The sequence below is a fragment of the Zootermopsis nevadensis genome, unplaced genomic scaffold (genome assembly GCF_977971745.1).
Source record: "Zootermopsis nevadensis isolate Lab colony 2312 unplaced genomic scaffold, Znev_1.0 Znev_ptg000008l, whole genome shotgun sequence".
Classification (NCBI taxonomy): domain Eukaryota; kingdom Metazoa; phylum Arthropoda; class Insecta; order Blattodea; family Termopsidae; genus Zootermopsis; species Zootermopsis nevadensis.
The window spans coordinates 12,554,021-12,579,959 of NW_028259140.1; the positions used below are offsets into that span (position 1 = coordinate 12,554,021).

Consider the following 25,939-nt stretch of genomic DNA (forward strand, 5'->3'; position numbering starts at 1 on the left):
AAAACCACAATTCTGAAACTGAGGTCCAACAAATGGTTTAGAAATTAGTGCAACTGAACATGATTCAGATAGAAGACAAAAGCTACATGTGATTAGCGCGACAGTAGCAAGAGCCCATTATTCTGAAATGGAAGGAAAGACTTATGGAATGTAGTCAAGAAGAAAATGAAGTGAATGAGAAAAATGACCTTGTACTGGGGATAATGGGAACAGAATTGCAGGTATGAGAAAGACAAACAAAATAATCTGTGACAAGGGCAAAGATTATTTTTATGGACCAAGGTCTTCAAACAAAAGTGCGATGGAAAAGATTAAATCCTGAAAACAATGTATGTCCTCCATCAAAATGTTCAAAGCGTAGACAATACATCGATAAAATTATGGTTGGGTTTATAGTCACATCAATTACTCTGGCTATTAACGTCTGATAGAATTATAAAATTTGCCTGGTTCTCTAAAAAAGGAATGTATTAGAAGCTTCTTTTTTTATCTCTTGTTACATAAGTGAACAATATATCATCAAATAATGCTTGAAGCCTATGAAAGGTCTCTGTTCAATACCAGTCTCCTCACCATTGCAGGTGAAGGTGCACAAACATTAGTCTCATAATTGATACAAGGTTACAGGAACACTATGTTGGACATACATGACATTTCAGAAGCTGACTCTACTCCCATCTTCAGGTGACTGGTAGCCATGATACTGAATTATCATCATCATTATTATTAAGGGCAGCCACGATTGAATCTGGGACCTTTCAAATGCTTGGTTTAAAGAGTACTATCAAATAACCAGTATGATGCTTAGGGAGTTGATTCTACTCCTGTCTTGGAGGTCCAATATGATGTTCCTATAATAAACCAAACATTATCACAAATCTTCAGAGAATCATTTGTGAGACCAGACACACGTAAATTTGTTTTAACTGTTTTCACACATTCCTTACAGCAAAACGTTTACATATGTTAAACAGTCCAACAATCTAATAACAGGTGCACATCTTTCAATCACATTTTGAGAAGCCAATGGTACTTATGTGTGAGAATGCCCATTTAGATTTATTAGGCTGTTATCAACTAGTGAGTATACAAGTGAACCAATCAAGTTACAGAAATTAAATTTTAGCAACATAATGAAGATACGTCTGGAATTATGAGAACTCGCAGACATCCTTACCATCAGCCTTCATCATGGTTCAACACATCCAAATATCAGAACCTGGGCAGGTATTTACTAAAAAATTTACATTAATATGGAAACAATAACAAATTATGAAATAACAAACAAAATTCCAAAAATATATCTAGAAACAAATCTATAAGATTCAGAACATTAAATTTCAAACTGATTAGATGAAGATCCAACATTGCAATATCCAACAGAACCATGTTGTTCTGATGAGACATAAATATCAAGTGAAATCAATCAAGTGGACAATTCACAAATTAACCCAATGTGTCCACCTGGAGATTATATCACCTGTGATACTGTAACACTACTATCTCATTTAATCTAGCGACAACATGAGCAACAAAGTTCTTACAATCAACAATACTGTTCTTCAAAAAATTATTTTACTTTATTATCCTTCACATCCGGATACCTTCATTTAAAAACACAATCTCTATAACATACTTAATTATTTTCACCAGAGAACAGTATCCCAAGTTCTCTGTATATGGGGCTAGGCAACTTAAATTGGCTCCCACATACTCAGGGACTGCCAAAATTATATGCTGTTAGCAAGGAATAGTATTGAAGGATATGTGAAATAACAGAAAACACACAGATCAGAATATGGTATACAATTTATCAGTATCAAATTTAGTATGCGCTACATAAGAAGCTACATATTAAAGAAAAAATGGTGAACCACATCTTGTAGCATCTTCCCTATATTATTCACTAACAAGAACCATATACATTTAACAGTTAATTTACAAAGAATAGACACAATTCACATGTTTAACATTCTGGCCACACAAATTGGAAATCTATATTGTGTGCTGATGACTGCTTTGACTTCTCATCCATTCTACATCACTTCTAACTGGCCTGAACTGAAAAGTGGGTTACTTAAAAATTCTGTATAACCACATACAATATACAGCAATATAATTGCAAAGGATGTGCATGGAAGTGATTGTGAACCTTTTAGAAGTATGCCAGCATTAGCCTGAAGACATTTAGAAAATCATTAAAGGCCAAATCAGATAGGAAAACCAGTCTCAGGGCTGATATGTGAATCAGTGATTTCTACAATATGAAAGAGTGTTTACCACTCAACTGCAAAATTCAGTATAGGCCTAATTTCTGTCTTGTTTAATGACAAAGACTGCAATAGCAGCAGGTTACATAAAATATGATTGCCATCTGACGGATCTGGATATTCATCCTACTCCATAGAACAAATAATCAGACCCTCTAAAAAAAATCAAGAATTTGTAGATGACTTCACGAAGGTTGCATTAAACATCTGTAACAGCAAAGAACACCTGCTGCATACAAGCAATGCCTTCTGTATTATAAAATATAACATAATGTTTCCTTGCAGAAGAATAATATAGTATAAGTACTGACATTTTATTGGTGTATCATTATAAAAACTGAACATTCTGATACGGAACTTGCCATATTCCAGTCTTTGTAGATTGCAGAATAAGCATAACACAAATGAAAACTGACTTCCATTTCTCTTAATCATACTGGATGTCATTTAATGATGATAACACAATACAATAAAAGGTAAGAAGTTAATGGGGTTTCAGACATTTTCTAGGTTCAAATTCTGCATAGGAAATGCTGTAATACATTACACAACATTGGAAAGTGTACTCTTTGAAGAACACTGACATCCCAAAGGTGTTCTACATGCCAATCACATAGGTCATTGTTAAAATAATGGGATTCAAGGTGATTCTTCTATCATGAGTCATTCTCATACCAATGTGATCCTAGGTGGTAGCTGTGCAACAATGGGAACCATTCGATCCTACTGCTGATCAACATTCGGTTCGAACATTAATAAAACTTGGATTCAATTGTGTTCAATGGGTTCCAAGAATGGGATGTATCCCATTGTTGCCAAAATGTGACAGACACAGACATGGATGGGCCCATAAGCTCCTGTTCATTCATGGTAAATCATGAAGAACACATAATAATGGAATTCCAGAATACAAAAGAACTATATAAAGATAAATCTGCACATCATAAAAGAAAAAAAAATGCTTATATTCTCTATTATGGCTGAAGGCTTGAGAAAACAACATATCATATGAGTAATACCCTCAGATCTGTAAGTGCCATGGCTCCCAGAAAATAACATGTCCAGTCAATACTTACAATAAAGGAACAAACCTTATAGTTAGCTAGCTATACATGCCAAGGATTGCACAACATTTGCCGAGCTAATAAGTTGAACCCATGAGTGATAAATATGTTTCACATTCAGGAGGTACATGGTTTGGACTAAGTCAGGGTATGATTATTTGGACTGAGCTAATTACAGATACCCTTCACTACAGGAATGATAAAATCCTTCAGTTTCAATATAAAAGTAAAATATCATAAATGAGCAAACAGGTAATGAATGCAATGTAAGTACCAGTAAACTCAATTACAAAGTAAAGCATTCAGTCATGGTTCCTGACATGGGTGTTTAGTAGTGTCTTTGTAATAAATACCTTGCCACACAACTCACACTTGTATGGCCGTTCCCCTGTGTGATAGCGCATATGTATAGACAGTGATGAGCACTGTGTAAAACCCTTGCCACACTGTTTGCAGATGTAGGGCTTTACACCTGTATGGGTTCGCTTGTGAACATTCAAATAGTTGGAAGAATTGAATGCTTTACCACAGACATCACACGAAAAAGGTTTCTCCCCTGTGTGAGTACGTTGGTGTGTTCGGAGGGACACTCCACATGACAATGCCTTTCCACAAATATCACAGATATAGTTGGCTTCTCCCCTGTGTGACCGCATATGGCACAGGAGTTTGCTCTTAAAGAGGAATCCTTTCCCACATATTTCGCATGGAAAGCGTTTTGTGTTTCTCTCAGGATCATGAATCTTCCTATGATACACAAGTTTCTTCTTCTCTGGAAATTCCTTCCCACAGGTTTCACACTTGTGTTTCTCCCCTCTGTGGTACCCGCCCATGTGTCCCTCATAGTCTGAATTTGTGTAAAAACCTTTCCCACAAAGTTCACATGTGAATCTGTATTCTTGTAAATGCCTCTGTCTGTGAAACTTGAGATTTGTAGCTGATCCACTTGCATGCCCACAAATATCACATATGTGAGTCTTAACTCCTGTATGGCGTTTTTTATGTGCTAAGAGTTCATAGCTTCTCTTATATTTCATGTTGCAAAGGTCACATGAATATGGACGTTCCGAGGTATGTGATACCATGTGTTTTGTAAGCAAATTCCTTCTTGGGTATACCTTCTCACAAACAGTGCATTGGAACTTGTTTGGAGACACATGGAGTTTCATGTGGACATTCAATTTGTATTGGCTCTTGTACATCTGTGTGCACAATGAACAGGGGTAAGTTTTTATGTCAATTTTTTTAATATTCTCTGAAGCCACGCTGTGAATATCTTCTATTCTTATAGCAGATACTGTGGAATCTTCCTTTTGTATAGCAAAGCTGTCAGGTAATTCTACAAGAACGATGCCATCAGGTATCCACCTGGAAAGGAGATAGACATATTGTGCTAGAATTACTCTTTTTTTATTAATGAATGCCAGTAAAAAAGCCTAAGTAATAATATATTTAGTATATCTGACACATCTGCCATCAATGCCAATAATGTGTTTAAAACTGTGATACAAAACCTGTTAGAATGGATATCTAAACATCAACAATTACTAAATAATATGATATATTTAAAAAAAATACAACATATAATTTTCAAAGCAGAATCTTTTTGGTTCATTATGAAACATTCCTGCACAATACATATAGGTATTTAAACAAAAAACAGTGAGTAGTGAATGTAGTTCACAGATATTAATACAGTAATTATTAGATTATGATATAATGCAGATGACTGAAACAGATGTATTGAGAACATAAACATTTTATTTGTGATTCATGAACAAATGTTGCGTTTAAAATAATAATCTATTCTGAAATATTGGTACTTCAATACTGAAAAGTAATGAAAGGGGGTTTGGGCAGAGGAGCAATGTCTATATTAAAATACCTTGACAACTATGGAATGTTCACAATAAAAAAAAATGTGTCAGGCATGATCCAATCTTGTTACACTTTTCTTCCAGAAATCTATCATATAAGAATCACACCATCATGTTGTTACTTTGAATGCAAAACTTGTAATTGCGTTTATATCTTATGAGTCAGGACAACACAGTCAGTATAGTGGCTAGCTATGGGCTGGATGACTGGGACTCTGAGGCCCACCCATCCTCCTATCCAATGGGTACAGGGGTCCTTTCCTGGGGGTAAAGAGTGGCTGGGTTCAAGAATGAATAGGAGTTATACCTCCCCCCTCCCAGTGACCTGCATGGCATGTAACAGGATTGATTTGCCTTTTTAATAATATCCTGCTAAACAATGACTGCCTTGTAATCTGAACAGAAGTTACTTATTATTAACACAAACCATCTAAAAAATTATGTTACCATTAATTTTCATATCCCAATTATGAAGCAATATAGGTGAATCAACATGAACATTTAGATACACACAATTTCATTCTGGATTATCAAATGTTGTCATCATGGCAAATCACATCCTGATATGGATCTCAAAGGAACAACACAAACTGAAGATGACTAATAATAGAATGCACAGGAGAATTTTAGACCTAAGGGGCATGAAAGAACAGGATGGTGTAGAAAACTACATAATGAAGAAATCCTCAATTTGTACTCCTTACTAAATATTATTACGATAATCAAATCAAAGAGCATGGCATAAACAGGGCATGTAGTGCACATGGAGGAGACAGGAAATGCATACAGAAATTCTGTTGGCAAGCCTGAAAGTACAAAATTACTTGAAAAATCTACGCAAAGACTGGAGGATACTATTCAAATGAATCTTTATAAAATTGGAGTGGAGGGAGTGGAATGGATTCATCTAGTTTGGGATAGTAAATTCTGGCAGGCTCTTGTGAACATGGAAATGAACCTTTAGAGTCCCATAAAGAGTGGGAAATCGCTTGACTAGTTGAGCTTGCTATTTAGCTTCACAAAAAAGAATCTACTTCATGCAGTAATTTAGTTAGAAGCTGAATCATATTTATCATGATATATACACATTTTACACAAATTAAAATACAGGTTAGTACATAACATGAAGCTTTAAAACCACAAACTTGCAGCTTAGCTCTATTGCATATTAATAAAGGAATAAGAAATTAGTGCCACAGAGCATGATTCAGAAAGCAGACAGAATCTGCAAGTGACTAGAGACAACATTATAATGACAGTATTGAACCTACTATAGTGACACAGCTGTCTATCAGGAATAATGCCAATTGGCGGGGGGCATGTGATAGACAGCCATTAGACACATAAAACTTGCAATTAGATTTAAAGAAGATGAAAGCAATACAAAATTGTATGTGCCTGTCTACACTGTCCAACAGTTAATATCATAAAATTGAAAGAGACATACATATTATGTACGGACACTGTTGCTTTTTAGACACATAAAACATTAAGAAAAGCTCACCATGTAAGAAGATCTATTATTAATCAATTTTCTAATAATGTTCTCTAATACACAATTCTTCTAGCATTGGTTATAATTCAAATTGTGCAAGACCACCATTACTAAACTGTTCAATCTGTAGTGGCATTATATCATTACTACAACATTACTAGAAATTCAGCAAATATGTTTCAAATTAATTGCGTGAAAACACACACACACACGCTTCATGAAGCAATCATCTCATTATGGATCACACAGAAAAATGGAAACTTTGTGATGTGGGGTGGCAAATGCGAGTGTTCTCTTCTTTCACACTTCATCCACACTCAGAGAGAAGAAGTGACAATGCATCATTACCTGTAATAAAGGAACAAGTCAGAGAGAAGGGACAGAAAAATGCCATGTATTTCTCATAGACTAAATATGAAAAAATTACCATACTTTTAAATTTCTAAATGTGCTGATGTTGCTTCACTCTTAAAAATAATAAAATAAATCACAGTAAATTCACAAATATTAATTAAGTGGTTTCACTGTCACATCCAATTCATTATGCACATGCAGAATTCTCACTCACAGTATTACATAAGCACAATCTGATAATGAAACACCATTTGAAATGTTTGGAGAACTATATCCTAAACACATAAAACAACAGTCAATATTTGTACATAACTGAAACTGTCCAATTTATATGTAGCCATACTTCAGTTATTGCACATGCATGAATTCAGCAATCTTTACACTTGGTAAATGCCATGTGTTTTATGATGGGTATTTAGGAGATTTCTTGAAACAAACCCCTTGCTGCATATCTGACATTCATAAGGCCTCTGACCCATGTGGTAACGTTTGTGGATGATAAGTGTGGAGCGTTGTGTGAAAGCTTTCCCACAGAAATCGCAGGAGTGGGGTTTCTCGCCTGTGTGTGTGCGCTGATGGGCACGCAAATTGCAGCTCTTGTTGAATGCCTTCCCACAGACTAGACAGACCATGGGTTTCTCGCCTGTATGAATTAGCCGGTGGGACTTCAGAGAGTCCTTGCTTGTCACTGCTTTCCCACACACATCACAAACAAAGTGGTTCTCCCCAGTATGGGACTTTCTGTGGAGCGATAAGGAAGTTCGGTGAGCAAATGTCTTGCCACATGTTTCACACTGGCATGGCTTCACCAATCGTTTCCACCCTGGCATGTGAGTCTTTTTATGTGTTGTGAGGTTGTTGCGATATGGAAAGGACTTGCCACACATATCACATTTAAATGGACGTGCTCCAGTGTGAATATTTTTGTGCTCTTGTAAATCACTGTTTGTATAAAATCCCCTATTACAAATGTCACACTTTACCTTGAACTCATTAAAATGTCTCTTTCGGTGATTCTCCATGTTTGACTTCTGGATTGTAGCAAACCCACATATGTCACAAACATAATTTTTCTCACCAGTATGTATCCTCTTGTGGTATTTTATCTGGTATGAGAATTTGAAAGTCTTGTTGCAGATGTCACATGGATACGGACGATCTTCATTATGAGTCCTCATGTGCCTTGCCAAAATCTTCTTGGTGAGGAGTTTACGGCCACAGATGTCACAATGAAATTCCCTGGGAGATGTGTGTGTCCTTTCATGGAACTTAAGACTTGTAATGGTCCTGAACGCTTTCCCACACTCATTACAGAAATGTCCTGCCCTTATACCATCTGCCAGTGGTACAGCTACAGGGGTTTCAAATAATTTATATTTTGCTTTCTCTTTTCCTGAGATGGAACAGGTTTTAGATTTTGACTGAATTTTATGCACACTCAGTTTCTGGCAGAGTATAATGTTGCAGTTGTCAACACTGTCACTTGCTGACCTAAAAAGAAGAAAAATGTACAATATTTTCCATTTTTATAAGTAGCACATTTTGAGAATAGTAACTGAGTTATACCTGTTCTGTGGCAAGTGTGTGATTTGGTAACCAAAGGAAAATAACTCAGTACTGTTAAGTATGAGCTTTCAACATAAAACCTGTTTTACTTATAAGAAAATACAGTTTTAGCATATGGCACACAAAATAAATAACTTCTGTATAAACAGTGTCCTTGAGTCAACATTAGATTCAGAAAACAAATGCAAGCTTAATATATTGCACATTTAAGTGACAACAGCCTTACAACACATTATATGCTAATGCTTAACTTTGAGCCTTATGTTGTATTATGTAACACAACATTATGTACAAATGGTAAGATATAATAAGTCCACTTCTTCAGACAGTCTTCAATGAACAATAAATAACTGCGTAGTACTTTAATCAGTACAAGAGGGATCTGAAATCTCAAACTTTGGAAGCCCTTAGAACAAAGAGGTTCAGGGTAAAAATGATTATCATATAGCAAACTGTGGTGGCAATTACTACTATACCAACTTCCGACTGGAAACTAGAAACTATCTGACTTTCAAACATTACTTGAACCGCAAAGTGAGACTACAGAGAGGAAAAGGAATATGTTTTAGATAAAGTAGTTCACAATCTGAACCCAGAATAATAATTTTAAAACTACTTAAATACATTAGGAAGATAGCCTAAGTCAAACCCTTGTTCCTGTAGATACCTCCTGAAATCATGTATGTTCTCAAGTACTGCAAAACTCAAAACAAGGTAGAATGAAACACTGAAAGACAATTCACAGAAAAGTATAGTTAAAACCTCCGTAAATCCTTTATAAAAGTAAATAAAGATTCCCAAGAAGAATCATTTTATAATCACAACTGAAAGTAGAACTCAATTATAAGTGAGGAAAACATAGACACTAGCATCTCTGCCACTATTAGGAAACTGTTAAAATATCTTGAAAATGAGAAATATTTTTCACATCAAAAACCACTGATAATTTAACAAGCATCCCCTCGCATAAAATTTACCAGTCTATGCACAGACTGAAGTTTGCTGTTGGGAGTCTTATTCAGCTCCATATGGATTACTAATACCATATGTTATCTTCCAGTACATGTAAACTGGTGACTGGCTACCCATTCTACCTACCCACACTCTGGAATTGTATGTATAGCCTAGATTACTGGGCTGCTCTGAAGGTGTACACAAAGTATTTATGGAGGTAAGGAACATGGGGCCAGAGAAACTTAACTTCTTAAGATGATTTGTGAAGAAACATATCAGTGATGATAATTCTTGGACTTGAACCTCTAATAATTTACATTAAAGATTATGGTACTTTACTGTGAATTTACACAAATTACCTTCATTTACTTCCAGTGTCATTAACAAAGCTGCTTAAACTGGCAATGAAATATGAAATATTTCTGAAAAGTAAATACAGTATGACATTATATTACACTGAACAAAAATTATTACCATTAACTTCTCACTGGTATCCCACTTACTGTTCCATGTGGCAGCAAAACTTACATCTTTGCAAAGGTTAATACACAAGAGCGATGGCCTCATGGTGTTTCAGTGCAAATAAGCAAGGTAATCATGTGAATTCCTTAACAGGAGAAGAAATGCTCATACTGATCAAAAAATATATGAAATAAGCAGTTTTATTGAACAACCCATTAATCATGTAGGCTTATCAGTAAATACAGCTCACTTTCTGAATGTCTCACATTTATCAAACTTCTAGTTAATTTAAGTACAAATTTAAAAGTTAGAGTTTTGATAGTAGTTAAAAAATTACAGGTAAAGGACAGGTAGAGTAAGTGATGTGATTAGGAAAGACCCTGATCTGGGTAGATGGTTAATTACAACTTAGTTCAGAAAACCTACAGAAATTGCACAGCAATTATACCACTCAGTACACAAGATTGTGAAGATTGAAGATGGCTGTCATCTGGGTTGTTGCATCATGTAGTCTGCTAGAAATTTACCAACGTTTCAGAAATCCCTGCCTCCAGCATCAGGGTGATGCTGGAGGCAGCAAGGTTCTCTGAAACATCAGTAAACTTCGACCAGACTACATGGTGCAACAACCCAGATGACAGCCATCTTCAGACTCACCACCATGAAAACCAAAAATCCTACATTGTGAGGATTCTCATTGATGGAAGAGACACAACATGCATTTTTTTCCATGATAAGTAAATTATGTCAAAGTAAAGGTAGTTAACATGCTGATTGTGGTCTCCAGAATTGTAATGATGGGTGGTCTTATAGGTGGTTACCAATGTGTCAGAGAAATATATTGCCTGAATATGATAACTTTTGTACTGGATGAGATCTTATGGGTACTATAAAGACAACTTAAAATGGCAGTACTTAGAAATAAAGTTTTACTAAAGGGGAGGGGAGAGATGGACAATGCAAGGCCTGGCAATTGAAACAGTGGATCCTACAAATAACTTAGAAATTGCTTTAGACTGTATGGATAAATTGGGAAAGTGACAGGTGATAAAAGGTGTTAGGCACTGAGAGCAAATGACATAAAGTTAACCAAGATATTTTTATGTCAGCAGAAGTAATAATACTATCTATACTTCACTTCTATAGATCCAACCATATCAAGGTAAATGTAATATACGTCATCATCTTCATGTCAAGTTCTGAATGTCTTTGGCCATTTGTAAGTAGCTACACAAACTATTTGGATTTCCATGATTCATTAAGGGGTGAGGTGTCATGTTATAATAAAAATTACAACCAATATGTATTCATATGACTGTCTTGTGGGATGTAGGACTGTGCAGTCTGGTACATACTGACCAACATTTCAGAGGATGAATCACCTTATGGTCCCATGAATTGTTGGTAAATATATAGGAGACTACACAGTGCTACATCCGTGACAACAGCCATCTTCATACTTGTTACTATGAGAACTTCAAATTCCATTAATACATATCAAAATTTACTTCACAGAAACACTCAAGTCATAAGCAATATAAAAAGAAAAAAGTAAAGGAGGCTCATTTAGTGATAAAAAGGAAAAGTTAAACAAGACTGTTTTTCTTTTGAAAACTATCAGGAAAACCATGATTCAATAAATAAGATCGCCAAGTCTCCAGATTCTTCTAGCAGTTTCCAGCAAAATTCAAACATGTATCTTTATTACACCATAACCTTTTCAAGTTCTGAAATGAAATAAATACAATTCTCTTTCAAATATATATGTACATAGTAGAAAAGCTTTATCTAAAAACTTGAAAAATTCCGCATCGCCTCCTATATTCAGGCAATTGTAATAACAACTTTGGATTTTATTTACAAAGTATAAAGAACACACAATATTAAAATGGTACAAAATTGTGATCATGAATAAGGTCCTAATAAAATAATCAAGTAAATGAAACCATGTTCATCAATAAAAGAGCTTAGAAAAGTGTTTGCACTTTCCACAGCTTACTGTGCCACTAAATGTTCAGGATGATGAAGGCTTAATTACTGCAGCAGTCAGGGTGACAAAGCAAACCCCTTCCAATGATATAAACAACCACAATGGCAACTCCTCAAATATTCCTACTTTACCTTCTACCAAGGCCCCTGTTTCTAGATTCCGTGACTTTTCTGATGTGTTTTCAGAAGTGTCTTTGAAACAAAATCTTTGCTACATATGTGACACTTGTAAGGGCGCAGCCCTGAGTGATAACGTTTATGTATAACCAGAGTGGACCGCTGCGTAAATGTCTTGCCACACTGGTCACAAGTGTAAGGTTTTTCACCTGTATGTGTACGCTGATGAATACGCAGATTACTGCGTTTGTTGAATGTCTTACCACACAAATCACAAACAAATGGTTTCTCGCCTGTGTGTGTGCGGCGGTGGATCTGTAAGGAGGCATTGCTCGTCATGGCCTTACCACAGAGGTCACAAAGGTACAACTGATTTTCCCCCATGTGTGCATTCAAATGCATAGTGAGTGACTTCTTGTAGGCAAACACCTTGCCACATGTCTCACACTCGAAAGGCTGCATGTTGTGGTGCAATTCTGGATGGTGTGACCGCTGGTGTGCTACCAGGTAGTGTTTGTGGATGTAAGCCTTTCCACATGCATCACACTGAAATGGTTTTGCTCCTGTGTGAACATTTTTGTGAGCCTGGAGTTCACAGTTTGTGTAATAACCCTTCCCACACTCATCACACTTAAACCGAAACTCGCGAATGTGTCTCTTCTGATGGATCTTGAGATAAGCTTTGTATATGGTTGCATAGCCACAAATGTCACAGATATGATTCTTTTCCCCAGTATGTATCTTCTTGTGGCCGGTCAGTTCATATGAGCTTTTATATGTCTTGTTGCAAATCTCACACAAGTATGGGCGCTCCTTGGTGTGAGTCCTCATGTGGTTACGTAAGTTTTTGCCTGTTGGGAATACTTTCTCACAAACTGAACACTTGATCTCCTTTGGCTGGTCATGGGATCTCATGTGAAATCCCAACCTGTTCTTGCTATTAAATGATTTTCCACAAATGTTGCATGTATGCCCTGCAATACTGCTTTTTGGATGACATGTCAATTTTAACCCACTGCGAGTTTCATAGATACTGCACTTTTCCAAGTCTTTCCTTCCTGGTTTAGAATTTGTTTCAGGTTGCTGTTTTAGACTTGGATCACTTTTCTCAGAGGGCCATGCTGAGCTTCCACCAGAAATGCCTATGTGACCAAAGGTTTCACTTGCAGACCTAGAAAGAAGAGAAACACGAAACCTTCTTTACCCATAACTTGATGTTGCACAGTCAGTTAAGATCATAAATAATTCCATCACTCTATATTACATTAATGCCATTCAAACTTATACCCTGTGAGACAGCAGCAAATGCATTAAACAACAGCCTTCCAGATGAAACTGGAAGAAAATATGGACAGCATTTTAAGTTCAGAGTAAAAACATTAAAAAATAATACTTGTGGCCTACTGCTGTTTCAGGTTACCTACCCCTCCCTCAGAAAACAATTACAACTCTCCCACCTGCAAGACTGGCTGTTCTCATAAGAGTTTCATAAAATAATGGTAACATGGTTTGCATATTACACATACTTCATTTTCTGGTGAGTGACAATGACAATACAATACAATACAACACAGTTCATGCTTTCAAATATGTCATTAACTTTTTATTGATTATGCTTTAGATGACAGTAGACACCTAATGTATGCCAGATGACTATATTTCGTTAGCTGGCAATTAACTGTATGTCAGATTCAGAATAATAAAGAAATACCTTGCTATGGATATTCTGTAGACACAAAATTAGTCCTCTTCAGCCCTTACAAAGTAACCCCTATTTATAGTGCAATTATTAATGGTGTATTCAAGAGAGCAGAAGACCCTGCCATCTATAAACATTAGTTCATGAACCCCCAGAGGTCAATAATTTCTATACCATTCAATGGAGCAGAGGTAACACCGCATGATGATTTCATTCAATCAAGGTAATTTTTCAAAGACAATTTTAAAATTTTCTCTATGGAAATAACAAATTAAACTATTACAAGTGGAATAGTACTCAAACAGGTAGAACTGTAAAATGTACAGCCAATAAATGAGTACTCTTTCATGCATAAAACATTAGACTGTAAGTCTGCAAGGTCAAAGAAGGAAGGAATACACATGATGTAAATGGAACTAGAGGAGGTGCATTAGTTTATAAAGAACGTGTAATAGTAGAAACAACTTAAATTTAATAAAAAATTTATCTTCACAAGTGCCACTAAACATATCCTAGCACCAGCTCTACCTCATATGCCAAATGCCACTTCCTATTTTGAAATATTACTTCTCATACAAGTCACTAATACTCAGTTCTCTGTCCAAAGTATTACTTGTTTCAAAGCTACTGCAAACAATATGTCATTTGCTGCAGCATTTATGACTTCTCAATCAAAGCAAATTACCTTCATCTAGCCACTGGATTAATAAATAAACAGGAGCTTATTACACTTACTTTATTACTAAGTTGACCTGCTTAATATAAAATTTACATTTTTTTTGATCAGCATGAGAAAATAAAAAGAAACAACATTAAAGTTTCCCAACAAACAAACAATTGTATGCTTACTATTATCACATTTGTATGTGCTTGATTGCAGTGATTTATCACTGCTCATCATCAAGACAAACACCAATACAGACTTCATGTGGTCACAACAATTTTAATTCTACAGGAAATTATTTTTAACTCTACACTGCTACACATCATTTGGAGGGGACACTGGTGCTAGACAGTGACAGCAATTACAAATTAATTTTCTTTACTAATTTTCATAAATTTAATCATACATTTTGGAAACATTGATTAAAACACACATTTTCAGTTACTACCTGCATAAATGGACAGGTTTACTTGTTCTCATCATGGTGAATTCAATTTTTGTTTTCTATAATCTGCACCCCCTTGAACTATGTTTACAAATAGTGTAATTTTCTGAAAGGGAAGAAAAACTAAAGTGTCCTAATAACAGATAATGAGAACTGTTCAAAATTTCTCGGCAAAGGAATATTTTAGTAATGTGATAAACAGGGCACTGTAAGGTCACTATCTTGTGTCACAGTGTCCACTCCATTTCATGGTTTTGCGACAATAGAGTTTAACCACTTAATGTATTCTCTTGATCACGTCCCCTTCTTTCTTGAGTAAACAGTTGTGATTTCACTTCCCAAAGTATATCACTTCTTTCTCCTGCATTTTTTTATTTTTTTCATTTATCTCAGAATTTTGAGATAATCTTCAAGATTTATAATTCTTCACACTGGAGCCAAATTTAAAAATAAGACAAAACAATGACATTTGCCAGGCATATGGGGAACATTTTTATACATAATCTTCATAAACATATTATTTATTGTGACACTCTTTGCAACCCAGAATTAAACACAGGCAAAAGAGGGCATTATTAGTCTTCTGCTCAAACTGCTAAATTTATTACAGCACACCCTGAAATTGTATGTCACCCTGTTTTTCGAAAGGGTGGGGGAAAATTGATTTCCATGCTGTACACATCATATATTGTTATATAATACAAGATTCTTTGCTACACCTTGGTAAGTTCATTCTATGCAATAAGAAATTGATGTTTGTGCACACGCTGACAAAACTGTTGTAATGTAGAGAAATTTGTGGTTGATATAACATCCTTAATTCTGTATGATGGCTTGTATCCAACTACAAGACAAGCATAAAAAACACTAATGACACATTTTCAGAGAAAATAGCATAAGACTACTGGATAAATTTGAAATTCATGCCATGAACCATCTCAATGCAATATACAGTGAAACCCTGACTCATATGCACTGTGACTTCTGATGTGTTTTCAGCAGAGTTTTAGTAACAAAACCTCTTTTACACAGTTGACACCTGTAAGGTCTCTGCCCTGTGTGGTAACGTGTGTGCACAATGAGACTTGATTTCTGTGTGAATGACTTATCACACTGATTACAACTGTAGGGCTTTTCTCCTGTATGGGTACGCAAATGAAATTGAAGCCCCTGTTTCACTGTAAAATTTTTGCCACAGATATCACACACAAAAGGTTTTTCACCAGTGTGAATTCGTTTGTGTGCCTGAAGTAGTACATTGCTTGTGAGGGCTTTGCCACATATGTCACACAAGAATAGTCGATTCTCCCCCGTGTGACAACTAGCATGGATCCGCAAAGACTTCATCACTTTGTATACTTTGCCACAAATTTCACATTTATATCCCTTGAATAATACAGTGCTGCCATCTTTCTGTACTTCAGGATGAGTGTCTTGTTTGTGCCGTCTTAAGTAACCATGGGAAACAAATTCCTTCCCACATATATCACATCCAAATGGTCGCTCTCCTGTGTGAAAGTTCTTGTGCCTCTGAAGTTCATACTTTGAATAAAAACCCTTGCCACAGGATTCACAATGGAAATTGAAGTCACCAACATGCCTCTTTAAATGTTCTCTAAGAGTCCCTTTATATGTTGCTGCATATCCACATATATTACAAACATGATTCTTAATGCCAGAATGTACACGTTTCTTATGGACTCCCAGCTGAGATGAATTTTTGTAAGTTTTACTACACACATCACAGATATATGGACGGTCATGGGCATGGGTTTTCTTGTGCTTTCTTATGCCAGCTGCTGTTGAGAACACTTTATTGCATATATCACATTTGCTATCACTCTTTGGGGTTCCTGAGTGCGTTCTCATGTGTAAACTACGGTCTTGTTGTGTGTCAATTTCTTTACCACATGTTACACTCAAATTTTGTTCAACTCTAGCAGGGGTTTTCTGGTGGATAAATGCGTCTTTTGATGTCTCATAACAAACAGAACTCTTGTCTCCACTATTGGTATTAGGATTACTTTTCTGAAGCACCTCAGTGCAATTATCATTCTCCAGACACCCTGATAATTCTTTTTTCCTGAAATGTTTCATGACATCTGACATGATTTGCTGAATTTTCACTTCCCGAGTAAACACTTCCAAATAATTATTAGGTTTCCATGTTGTGCCAATAAGTCCACTTCCTTCTGAAGACCTAGAAAATAAAAGAGAGAGAGAAAACTTAATTCTGAATGCTAACTTTATCAAGAAGAAAAAATGGTCCACATCAAAATTACTTGCTAATTTTAAAAGTATGCAACATTTCTCAGGTAAAGCACAAATTTTGCTTATACTTAATGCATTACATGATAATAACAGAAATGCTGAAATATAACTTCTCTTTCTATATCATTTATGGATCACTTGCCAGGGAATACTGCTTGCTGACTGAGATAATCTTCCAATAAGACATTTCTAACCAGAGGTATAAATACAAGACAAATTAGTGAGCAGCTGACTATGACAGAAAAACACAGATGATGAACTGCCTGCACACATAATTATGTATACTAAACAGCAAGGTGTAGTAGTTGTATTATTTGTAAGATGGAACTTTGAAACCAGCTGGTCCATCAGCTACATTGACTGAGGTTATACGCAGTCTTCCTCAGCCCTTCCAGGCAAAGGCCAAGTTAGTGTTTTTAAATAGGCCTTGACCATTTGTTGCTAAAGCCTATATAATTATTCTCTTATCTCTTATATGCTACAGTATTCAGCAACTGTACAAGCTTTATTCTATTAGAAAGAGAAATAGGCTTTCAATTGTTCTATTAACTTCAATTTGAGAAGTAGTAGATAAGAAGAAACCTCACTGGTTTACATTTTTCTGAGGCAAAAAATATTCTCTCAATGGATAGAAAAATGCATCTTATCTACACTTCATGCATTCTTTGTGTTGTCCTCTATTAAAAATGGTTTTATAAAATCTGCATATAAATAATAATTGGTAGACAAACCACAGATAATGATATACTGAATGACGGTTGTGTTGCTTGCATCTGAAAAGTCAGCACATCTACCATAATACTGGTATCACTGAAGGTGTAGAGACTTAAATTTTATACAGCAGTAACGTCAGAATTAAATTAGCATACCATGAGACTGCCAGTTGGACATTTACTAAGGAGTTAACAGCTTAGTGGTATATTACATAAAAGCAGAAATGCACAGTTGGCAGAGGCGAGATCAAGTAACATCCTTCTAGGATCCAAGAAACCCAGACAAATAGTTCAAAAAGGTTTATAGTGTAAATATATTGTCTCTCCGAGTTACTACAGCAGCTAACTCTAAAATTATTTACAGTATCTGAATTTTATGTACATTGAAAATATCAATTTGTAATTGCAGAACCAAAGGGTCGATTCAGGTCACATAAAAGCCTACCAATACAGCCTGACACATGATAGCTCAATCCAATCCCCACCATCATAAAAAACCTTGGTCTTACAAAAAAATCTTGAATGCCAAGGCTCTGTGAATATTTAATGATGACAGAAACACACTTCACAGACTGTGCATAACTTCTAATATAATGATATCACATTTATTTATATTTTAATTCCAGTTATACGTATGTATCTAATCTGACAATTTATATGAGAGTGATTCAGACTGTTATCACATCAAAGAGAGTCTTGATATAAAAACTTTATAATCACAGAGAGAAAATAACAGTAATAGTGAACATAACCTATGTAAGAACCATAACTTTACATCTTTAAACTGAAAGAAAGATATGGAAGATCATATGCCTTCACCAACTAATCAATGAAAAAAAAATAACAGGCAAATATACAAATTTAAGTGCCTAATTATTGCCCATGGTAAAATAGGATACTGATCAAAATATTAGTTCATATACAAAGCAAAGTTCAAAACATTGGTATTATTAGAAATAGCACATACTATCAATAAGATCTTCTCGGGCAATCAGCTGCGTTAGCTGGTTACCGTAGTAAATCGACATTTCGGGAACAAACTCTGTCCCCCAACTTCAGGGTTCTGATGTGACTGGATCCTCGAAAGTCACCTGTGTAACTGCCTGCTCGGGATCAGTGCACATGTCTGGACTCAGGCCCAAGGAGCTAGGGGGCGGAGACCCTGAAGATGGGGACAGAGTTTGTTCCAGAAACATCGATTTACTACGGTAACCAGCTAATGCGGCTGATTGCCCGAGAAGATTTTATTGATTGTACTCGCCGCAAAAGTATCAAATCCTATGGCACATACTATGTTTATAACATTTGTTAGATAGTATTTAAATTGTGTAACAAAATGGTTGAATTTCTAAAATTCTGTGAGACAGTTTATAAACAACTTTTAAGTTACAGTAATCACATGTCATTTGCATAGGCCAACAACAGAATGCTCTTGTTACACAGAGTGAGGATTTCATTGTTGATAGCACAGATAATCAATACAAGGATTAATTAACACATGGATTTCAAAATAAACCAACTCAATGGAGCAGGGTCTCTCTTGAGAAGCTAACAGACCACACAGTGAGATAAGATATTTCCTGCTGTTTATGGAACCTGAAAGTCCATTACTGCAGTCGCTAGAGCCAACCACAGGTCCCTATCCTAAGCTAGAAAAATCCAAATCACATCTTCAAACCTAAATTTCCTAAGAACAATTTTAATATTACCCCTCAATCTATGCCTAGGTTTTCTGAGTTATCTCTTCCTTTGAGGCTTTGAAACCAAAATTTTGAACTCACTTTCCGTGTCCCCATGCTACAAGCTACATGTCCCTTACATCTCATCCTCCTACATTTAATTATCCCACTAATGGAAGTAAACAGTACAAATTTTAGAGCTACTCACCATGAAATTCTCTACATCTTCCTGTCACTTCAACCACCTTAAGTCGAAACACTCTCCTCAGCTCACTGGTCTCAAACACCCTTAGTCTGTGTTATTCCCTTAATGTGAGAGACTAAGTTAAACACCAATACAAAAGAACAGGCATAATTGTAGTTTTGTATATTTTAATCTTTACAGTTTTAGATAATAAACAGGAAGACAAAAGATTCAGTACTGCATAGTAGCAAACATCACCAAAATTTAGTCTGCTCTTCATCTCTTCATAAATACAATATTAATTTGTGACCACCATTCTCAGATATTTGAACTTTGCCACATTTTCAAAGGACTTATGGTTAGTTTCATATAATGATTTTGTACTATAGATTGGTGGTGGGATATGGGCATATAATTACTTCTCTTCATCTCATGATGGGATATAAACAAATAATGACTTTTCTCTGCAAAACTTATAGACAAACCTTCTTACTAGCATCATGGCCTTCATTTAATATGATAATTATATTTTTGCCCAATCAATTAACACCATCTGCGTATGGCCTATTCAATTCCAATCCCTCTATGATTTCATGGACCTCTGAGATGGCATATTCTAAAGCAAAATTGAAAAGTAATGGTGAAAATCATTATCATATTGGAATAAGGTATTTCAACACAAGATCTACCCAAGTGCCAGCCAGAATTTAAATCAAAAGATTCAACAGTAACGGTATCACAACAGAACTGACAGAATGTCTCTATCTCTGAAACCATTAGTGTTGAAACACTGTTGTAAAAGTCCTTGAAAGAAAGATAAATTGCACAATTCTATTGTGCTATATTTTAGTTGTAATATATAATTTTCTCTAAACAGGCTATAGACTCCTTAACTAAATTAAATACAGGACATATAAATTAAAATGTAGAGTATTGATACTTCTCTACATGCTCGTCCTACACTGTAATAGGTTTATTTCGAAGGTTACTTTTGGACTGAAAACATGGGTATAAGAACAAGCCAACTTTGTATTCTGAGCATAGAAATTTTGTAGCCATTCTCTTCTTGTTCACATACAGTACTACAAGCATGATCCTGCAGTTGACCAATGTTTGGTCTGTTGAGCTTCAAGATGAGCTGCTTGATAAGCTTGTGGATTTCATCTTTGCTATAGGATTTGAGACTTTCGCGGAAAGTATAATCAATAAAATCTTCTCAGGCAATCAGCCGCGTTAACTGATTACCGTAGTAAACCAGTTAACGCGGCTGATTTCCCGAGAAGATTTCATTGTTCATCTTTCCTCTTCGGCTGGATTCAGGTCAGGGCTCCCATGGACTATTTCCAAAAACTCTCAACCAAAGTCAGTCAAACATTTTTGTGGTCTACTTGACTACCACATCATACTGGAATAAGATTACTAATCAATACTGTTAGATCCAACAGGAAACAAATAATTTATTTGTCCATTACCATGTTCTCTGAATAACTGAATAGCTATAAGTCACTCTTTCATCTTTGTAGACACAGACAATTTCTTGACTACAGTCTTCAACAATGGCTGGTTTGTGTGCTCTGCTGCATTCACTAAGTTTCCTTCTGTTGGTAGTGCATGCATATTTGTCAGCATGCACACATCTCACTTGTCTTTTCAAACTACTGCTATTAAGATATCTTTTGCCCCAGCAAGCACATCACCCTGTTCAAATTTTAGTGTCTTACGGTCAAAGTCCCTGAAGTCCCCTTGCATTCGAAGTTTTGTGTGTTCTGGGTTGTAGTGCTGTGTAGTTTGGTAGAAGGAAGTCACAGAAGCCCCTTATCCACTCCCTCAAATGACATAGGAGGCCTCCAAAACAAGTGCAGGTCCCAATGTGGCTACTAAGCCAGCACAGTCTTTTTCGGGATACTACATGGCCCTGACCAGTTTCTTATTTCCTCTCTCCCAACTCTTGTGTTATTTAGACCACATTCCTCTGAATTCTCTCTCCAATGTATATTTTCTCTCCTTGTAATCTTTCTCTCCGTCTATATACCCCCTGTTCCTTATGTCTGGAGATCTTCACACCGGTGACAAAGGTGCTCGAAGAGAAATGTATCCTTTGTGCTTGACCTTGCCCATTGCCCACCTTCCTTCTCACTGGTCCAGCCAAGATTCAGCCCTAACTGACTGGTTTCTATGTTCCAAACAAGTTCCTCATGTGTGAATCTCATGACCCTGATGAAGGAGGATGTAAGCACTTCTGAAATCTTGGTAAACTTCCATCAGACTACACAGCATTACAAATGAGAAGACATGTCATCTTCATTATTGTTGTCATGATAATCTGAAATCCTACTTCCTGTACATTCCTTTATGATTCTGTCTGACAGATATATAACACTTAAAAGCTCTTGTGAGCAGGTCATCAAGTAAATCTGCAATCATGATGCAAAGTTTAATATTCTTCAGCCTGTCACATTTCTTGAGAACCTTGACTGGTTGATTCCTATTACTGCAACAAATTTAGAGATCTTGACACGCAAGAACCTGATTCGCAAGATGCTGGCACAGAAGGTTTTGTTTGATGTTATTCCCTGGAAGTACGCTAGAATACTACCAACAGGAGTGCTGATGATGTGTGGAAACAGCTACAGTGAGGCCTGGTTGAAGCTGTCAAACATTTTAGGTGCTAGCTGTTGTTGGGGGGAAGGGGACGGGGGCAGGTTAGCCAAAGGCTGTGAGGCAGCAGCACTGCGTCGTAATAAATGGAGTTGCCCACAAGGACTAAAAACTTGGACGAAGCATCAACTCCATCCAACTCAACAAACCAACAATGGATAGTGACAAAGAAGCAAAGTCTGTGTTGAGAATAATTCTTTTTATGATGTAACCGACAAGCATGGGACCTGGTGGCCCTGGTAATTCTCTGCCACATATCCCAGAAATTTGGGACAATTATACATTATTTTAGTGTTATGCAGAAAATTGTTTTATGATGATATTATGCTGTGGGACTATCATTTACATGGCTGATCTGGACTTGTAGATAGGTAAATTTTTTCCATTCCCTTATTTTGGAACATTTGAATAAATACTATTAGGGCAATAACACCCCCCATTTGACAGGTAAGTATTAGCCTAACTTCAAAATTATGGAGACTATTCAGACCAAGTATCACCACTCTCATGTAGAGACTATAGACAACATATTTAACAAACAATACTTCAAATAAGTTTCTTGTAGAATGCTATAATAGCCAGTAACATGTAATAATCACTAATTTTATGTATAATTAAAATTCTTTACAACCCTCAACAGGGTGATCATCACCTTAAAGATGAAGGTGGTTAGCTTGTCTGCAATATTAGTCAATGTCTACCAAACTACAAGGTGCATCATCCCAGAAAACAATCATCTTCATACTCATCACCAAGAGATTCTAATATCTTGCCATTTGGGAACTTCATTATAAGTGAATTCTGATGTTAAAAATTCAATACTTCTTTCAAAAAAATTGTGTGGACATGGACACTTGTGCATTAATATTAAGAACAGTCAGAACACCAGTAAAGCAAGATTCATTAACATATGAAGTCTTTATTTGAGAATATAAATAAACAACAAATTGTACAAATTCTTTCACTGATCTATTTTCCAGACAACTTGATCACAAAGAGTATATATAGTAGAGTCCTCATTATCTGACCTTTGGTTATCCAATTTTCCATTTTATCCGATGTGCCATTTCGGAATGCTCTATTTTATCAACAGTCAACTCAGCATGCACTGAAATGAATTGCAATCCTCCACCACAAACCTTCTACATTTAATGTACTCTGTTACTGCAGATGTACTACTGCTCTGGCACTGGTGTGACCTTGCCACAAACAAAAGGAAGGAGACTCAGAAGCAAATACACATCACTAATTTCTACTAAAAACAAACTTTCATGTACAAATTTATATTATGTTAAATACTATTTTTATTTGTAAGAATTTTTTATTTGATGCTATAATGTATTTTCTTCACATTTTAATAATATTGTAAGCTAAGCTACAAACTGAATTCATGTTTTTATTAGTCTTTCACATTACCCTACATTTTCATTTACCCCACAGTCCTTTGGTCCCATTTATGTCAGATAATCGAAACTGTACTGTATTTTGTCACACATTATTAGTGGCTTTTTTGATGTGTTTTCAACAGAGTTTTAGACACAAAACCCTTGTTACAGAGTTGGCACCGGTATGGTCTCTGCCCTGTGTGATAACGTTTGTGCACAACCAGAGTTGGTCGCTGAGTGAATGACTTGCCACACTGGTCACACCTGTAGGGTTTCTCCCCAGTGTGTGTGCGCTGGTGGATGCGCAGATTTCCTCGATTTCTAAATCCCTTACCGCAAGAATCACATACAAACGGTTTCTCACCAGTATGAATACGTCTGTGACACTGTAGAGATGAATTGCTTGTGAGTGCCTTCCCACAAATGTCACAAAGAAATGCTTGATTCTCACCTGTGTGAGAACTCACATGTAACAATAGTGACTTCTTGTATGAAAACACTTTGCCACAAGATTCACATTCATAGTGCCTACTTAGACTAGCTCTACCATCTCTCTGAAAGTCAGGATGTTGGGTTCTCTGATGGGTCGTTAAGTAATGCTTATAGATGAAAGCCTTTCCACACACATCACATTGGAAAGGACGCTCCCCAGTGTGCACATTTTTGTGACCCTGTAACTCTGAGTTTGTGTAAAATCCCTTACCACAAACTTCACAATGTAACCTGAATTCCATAATATGTCTCTTGTGATGAATTTCCAAATTTGCTTTATACATAGTTGCATAGCCACATATATTGCATATGTGATTCTTGACACCTGTATGTACCTTCTTATGAGCAGAAAGCTCAAATGAGCGCTTATAAGTTTTGCTGCATATGTTGCACATGTATGGACGGTCTTTGGTGTGTGTCTTCATGTGCTTCTTTAGCAGTTTTGTTGTCATGCATATCTTGCTGCACACCTCACACTCAATAAATCTGGGAGCTGTATGTGTCCTCATGTGGAAACTGAGATTAGTTTCTGCAGTGAATGCCTTTTCACATATAACACACAAGTAAGGCTTAACTCTTGTGTGAATTTTCTTGTGGACAAGCATTTGCCTCCTGCTGAAAGTCTCACCACAATCCTTGCACTTTTCTGCATCACTCACAATTTTCTGACTTCCTTTATTTCCATTCAAAGCATATGAAACATTTTTAGTCCTGTTGTTTGTAGTTACATCACATCTGCTTGTCTTTGAAGACCTAAAAGAGAACATGGAACTTATCATATGAATGATACCTTCATATCTTTCCACAGAAAAATATTACATATAATACAACTGACAGATATATACATGACAAGCAAAAACTATGCCCAACATTTTACAGTACATATAACACAAGAAAAAGTAATAACCTGTGATCTGCTTAAACATATTTAAAATATGATATGAAACAACTAAATATCTAAGATTCAAATAAAGCATGCCTGAATACAGACATTAAAGTCTCCATGTTGCCATAGATGACTTTTACTTGAAACTAAAAGCCGATTTAGTTATTTATTTATTACAAGAAAATTATTACTGTTATGTATGATAAATGTTGCCTATGATGAGCAGTACCCATATATGTATAAATATTTGACTTATATAAGGTTAGCACTCATGTGATAGTAATACAAGATTTTCACTTCCAGTGATGGTCTCACTAAAATGAAAGATGTAGTGGCAGATCTGTCATGAATCATCATACACATAAAGAGCAATCATACAGTGTTAAATATTTTTATTTAAAAGGGATGAACATGACAATTACAAAAGGATCTAAAAATTACATAAAACATGTCAGTTCTTTGATGAAAATATGTTTATGTAGATGGGAGAAGGTAAATAATTTTAATATCAGTTTATTTACCCCTGGGGAAACTCAATGTTTTACTGTTCCTCAGTATGAGAAAAGTCATGATTGTTTTATTTCAAGCTTTGGTATTCTATCTCTTAGATAGGATCTGAGGCATTCTGCAGGTTTTCCTTTGATGCCATAATAATGTAATTTATCTGTGGCCAATATGTTGTTAGTATGCACATTATGACAATATTACATAAACT

At 35.9% G+C, this 25,939-nt stretch overlaps 1 protein-coding gene across 1 annotated transcript in view; it reads right to left on the bottom strand.

Annotated features, from left to right (window-relative positions):
- LOC110829205 (uncharacterized) overlaps positions 1–25,939 on the bottom strand; it is a 183,772-nt gene that overhangs the window by 3,807 nt on the left and 154,026 nt on the right. The window contains exons 4-8 of the mRNA XM_087345369.1: positions 12,186–13,319; positions 9,276–9,353; positions 7,442–8,551; positions 3,688–4,702; positions 2,281–2,396 (exon numbers count right to left, since the gene is read on the bottom strand). Coding sequence (XP_087201495.1) covers positions 2,281–2,396; positions 3,688–4,702; positions 7,442–8,551; positions 9,276–9,353; positions 12,186–13,319 — 3,453 coding nt within the window. The remainder of the gene's footprint in view (positions 1–2,280; positions 2,397–3,687; positions 4,703–7,441; positions 8,552–9,275; positions 9,354–12,185; positions 13,320–25,939) is intronic.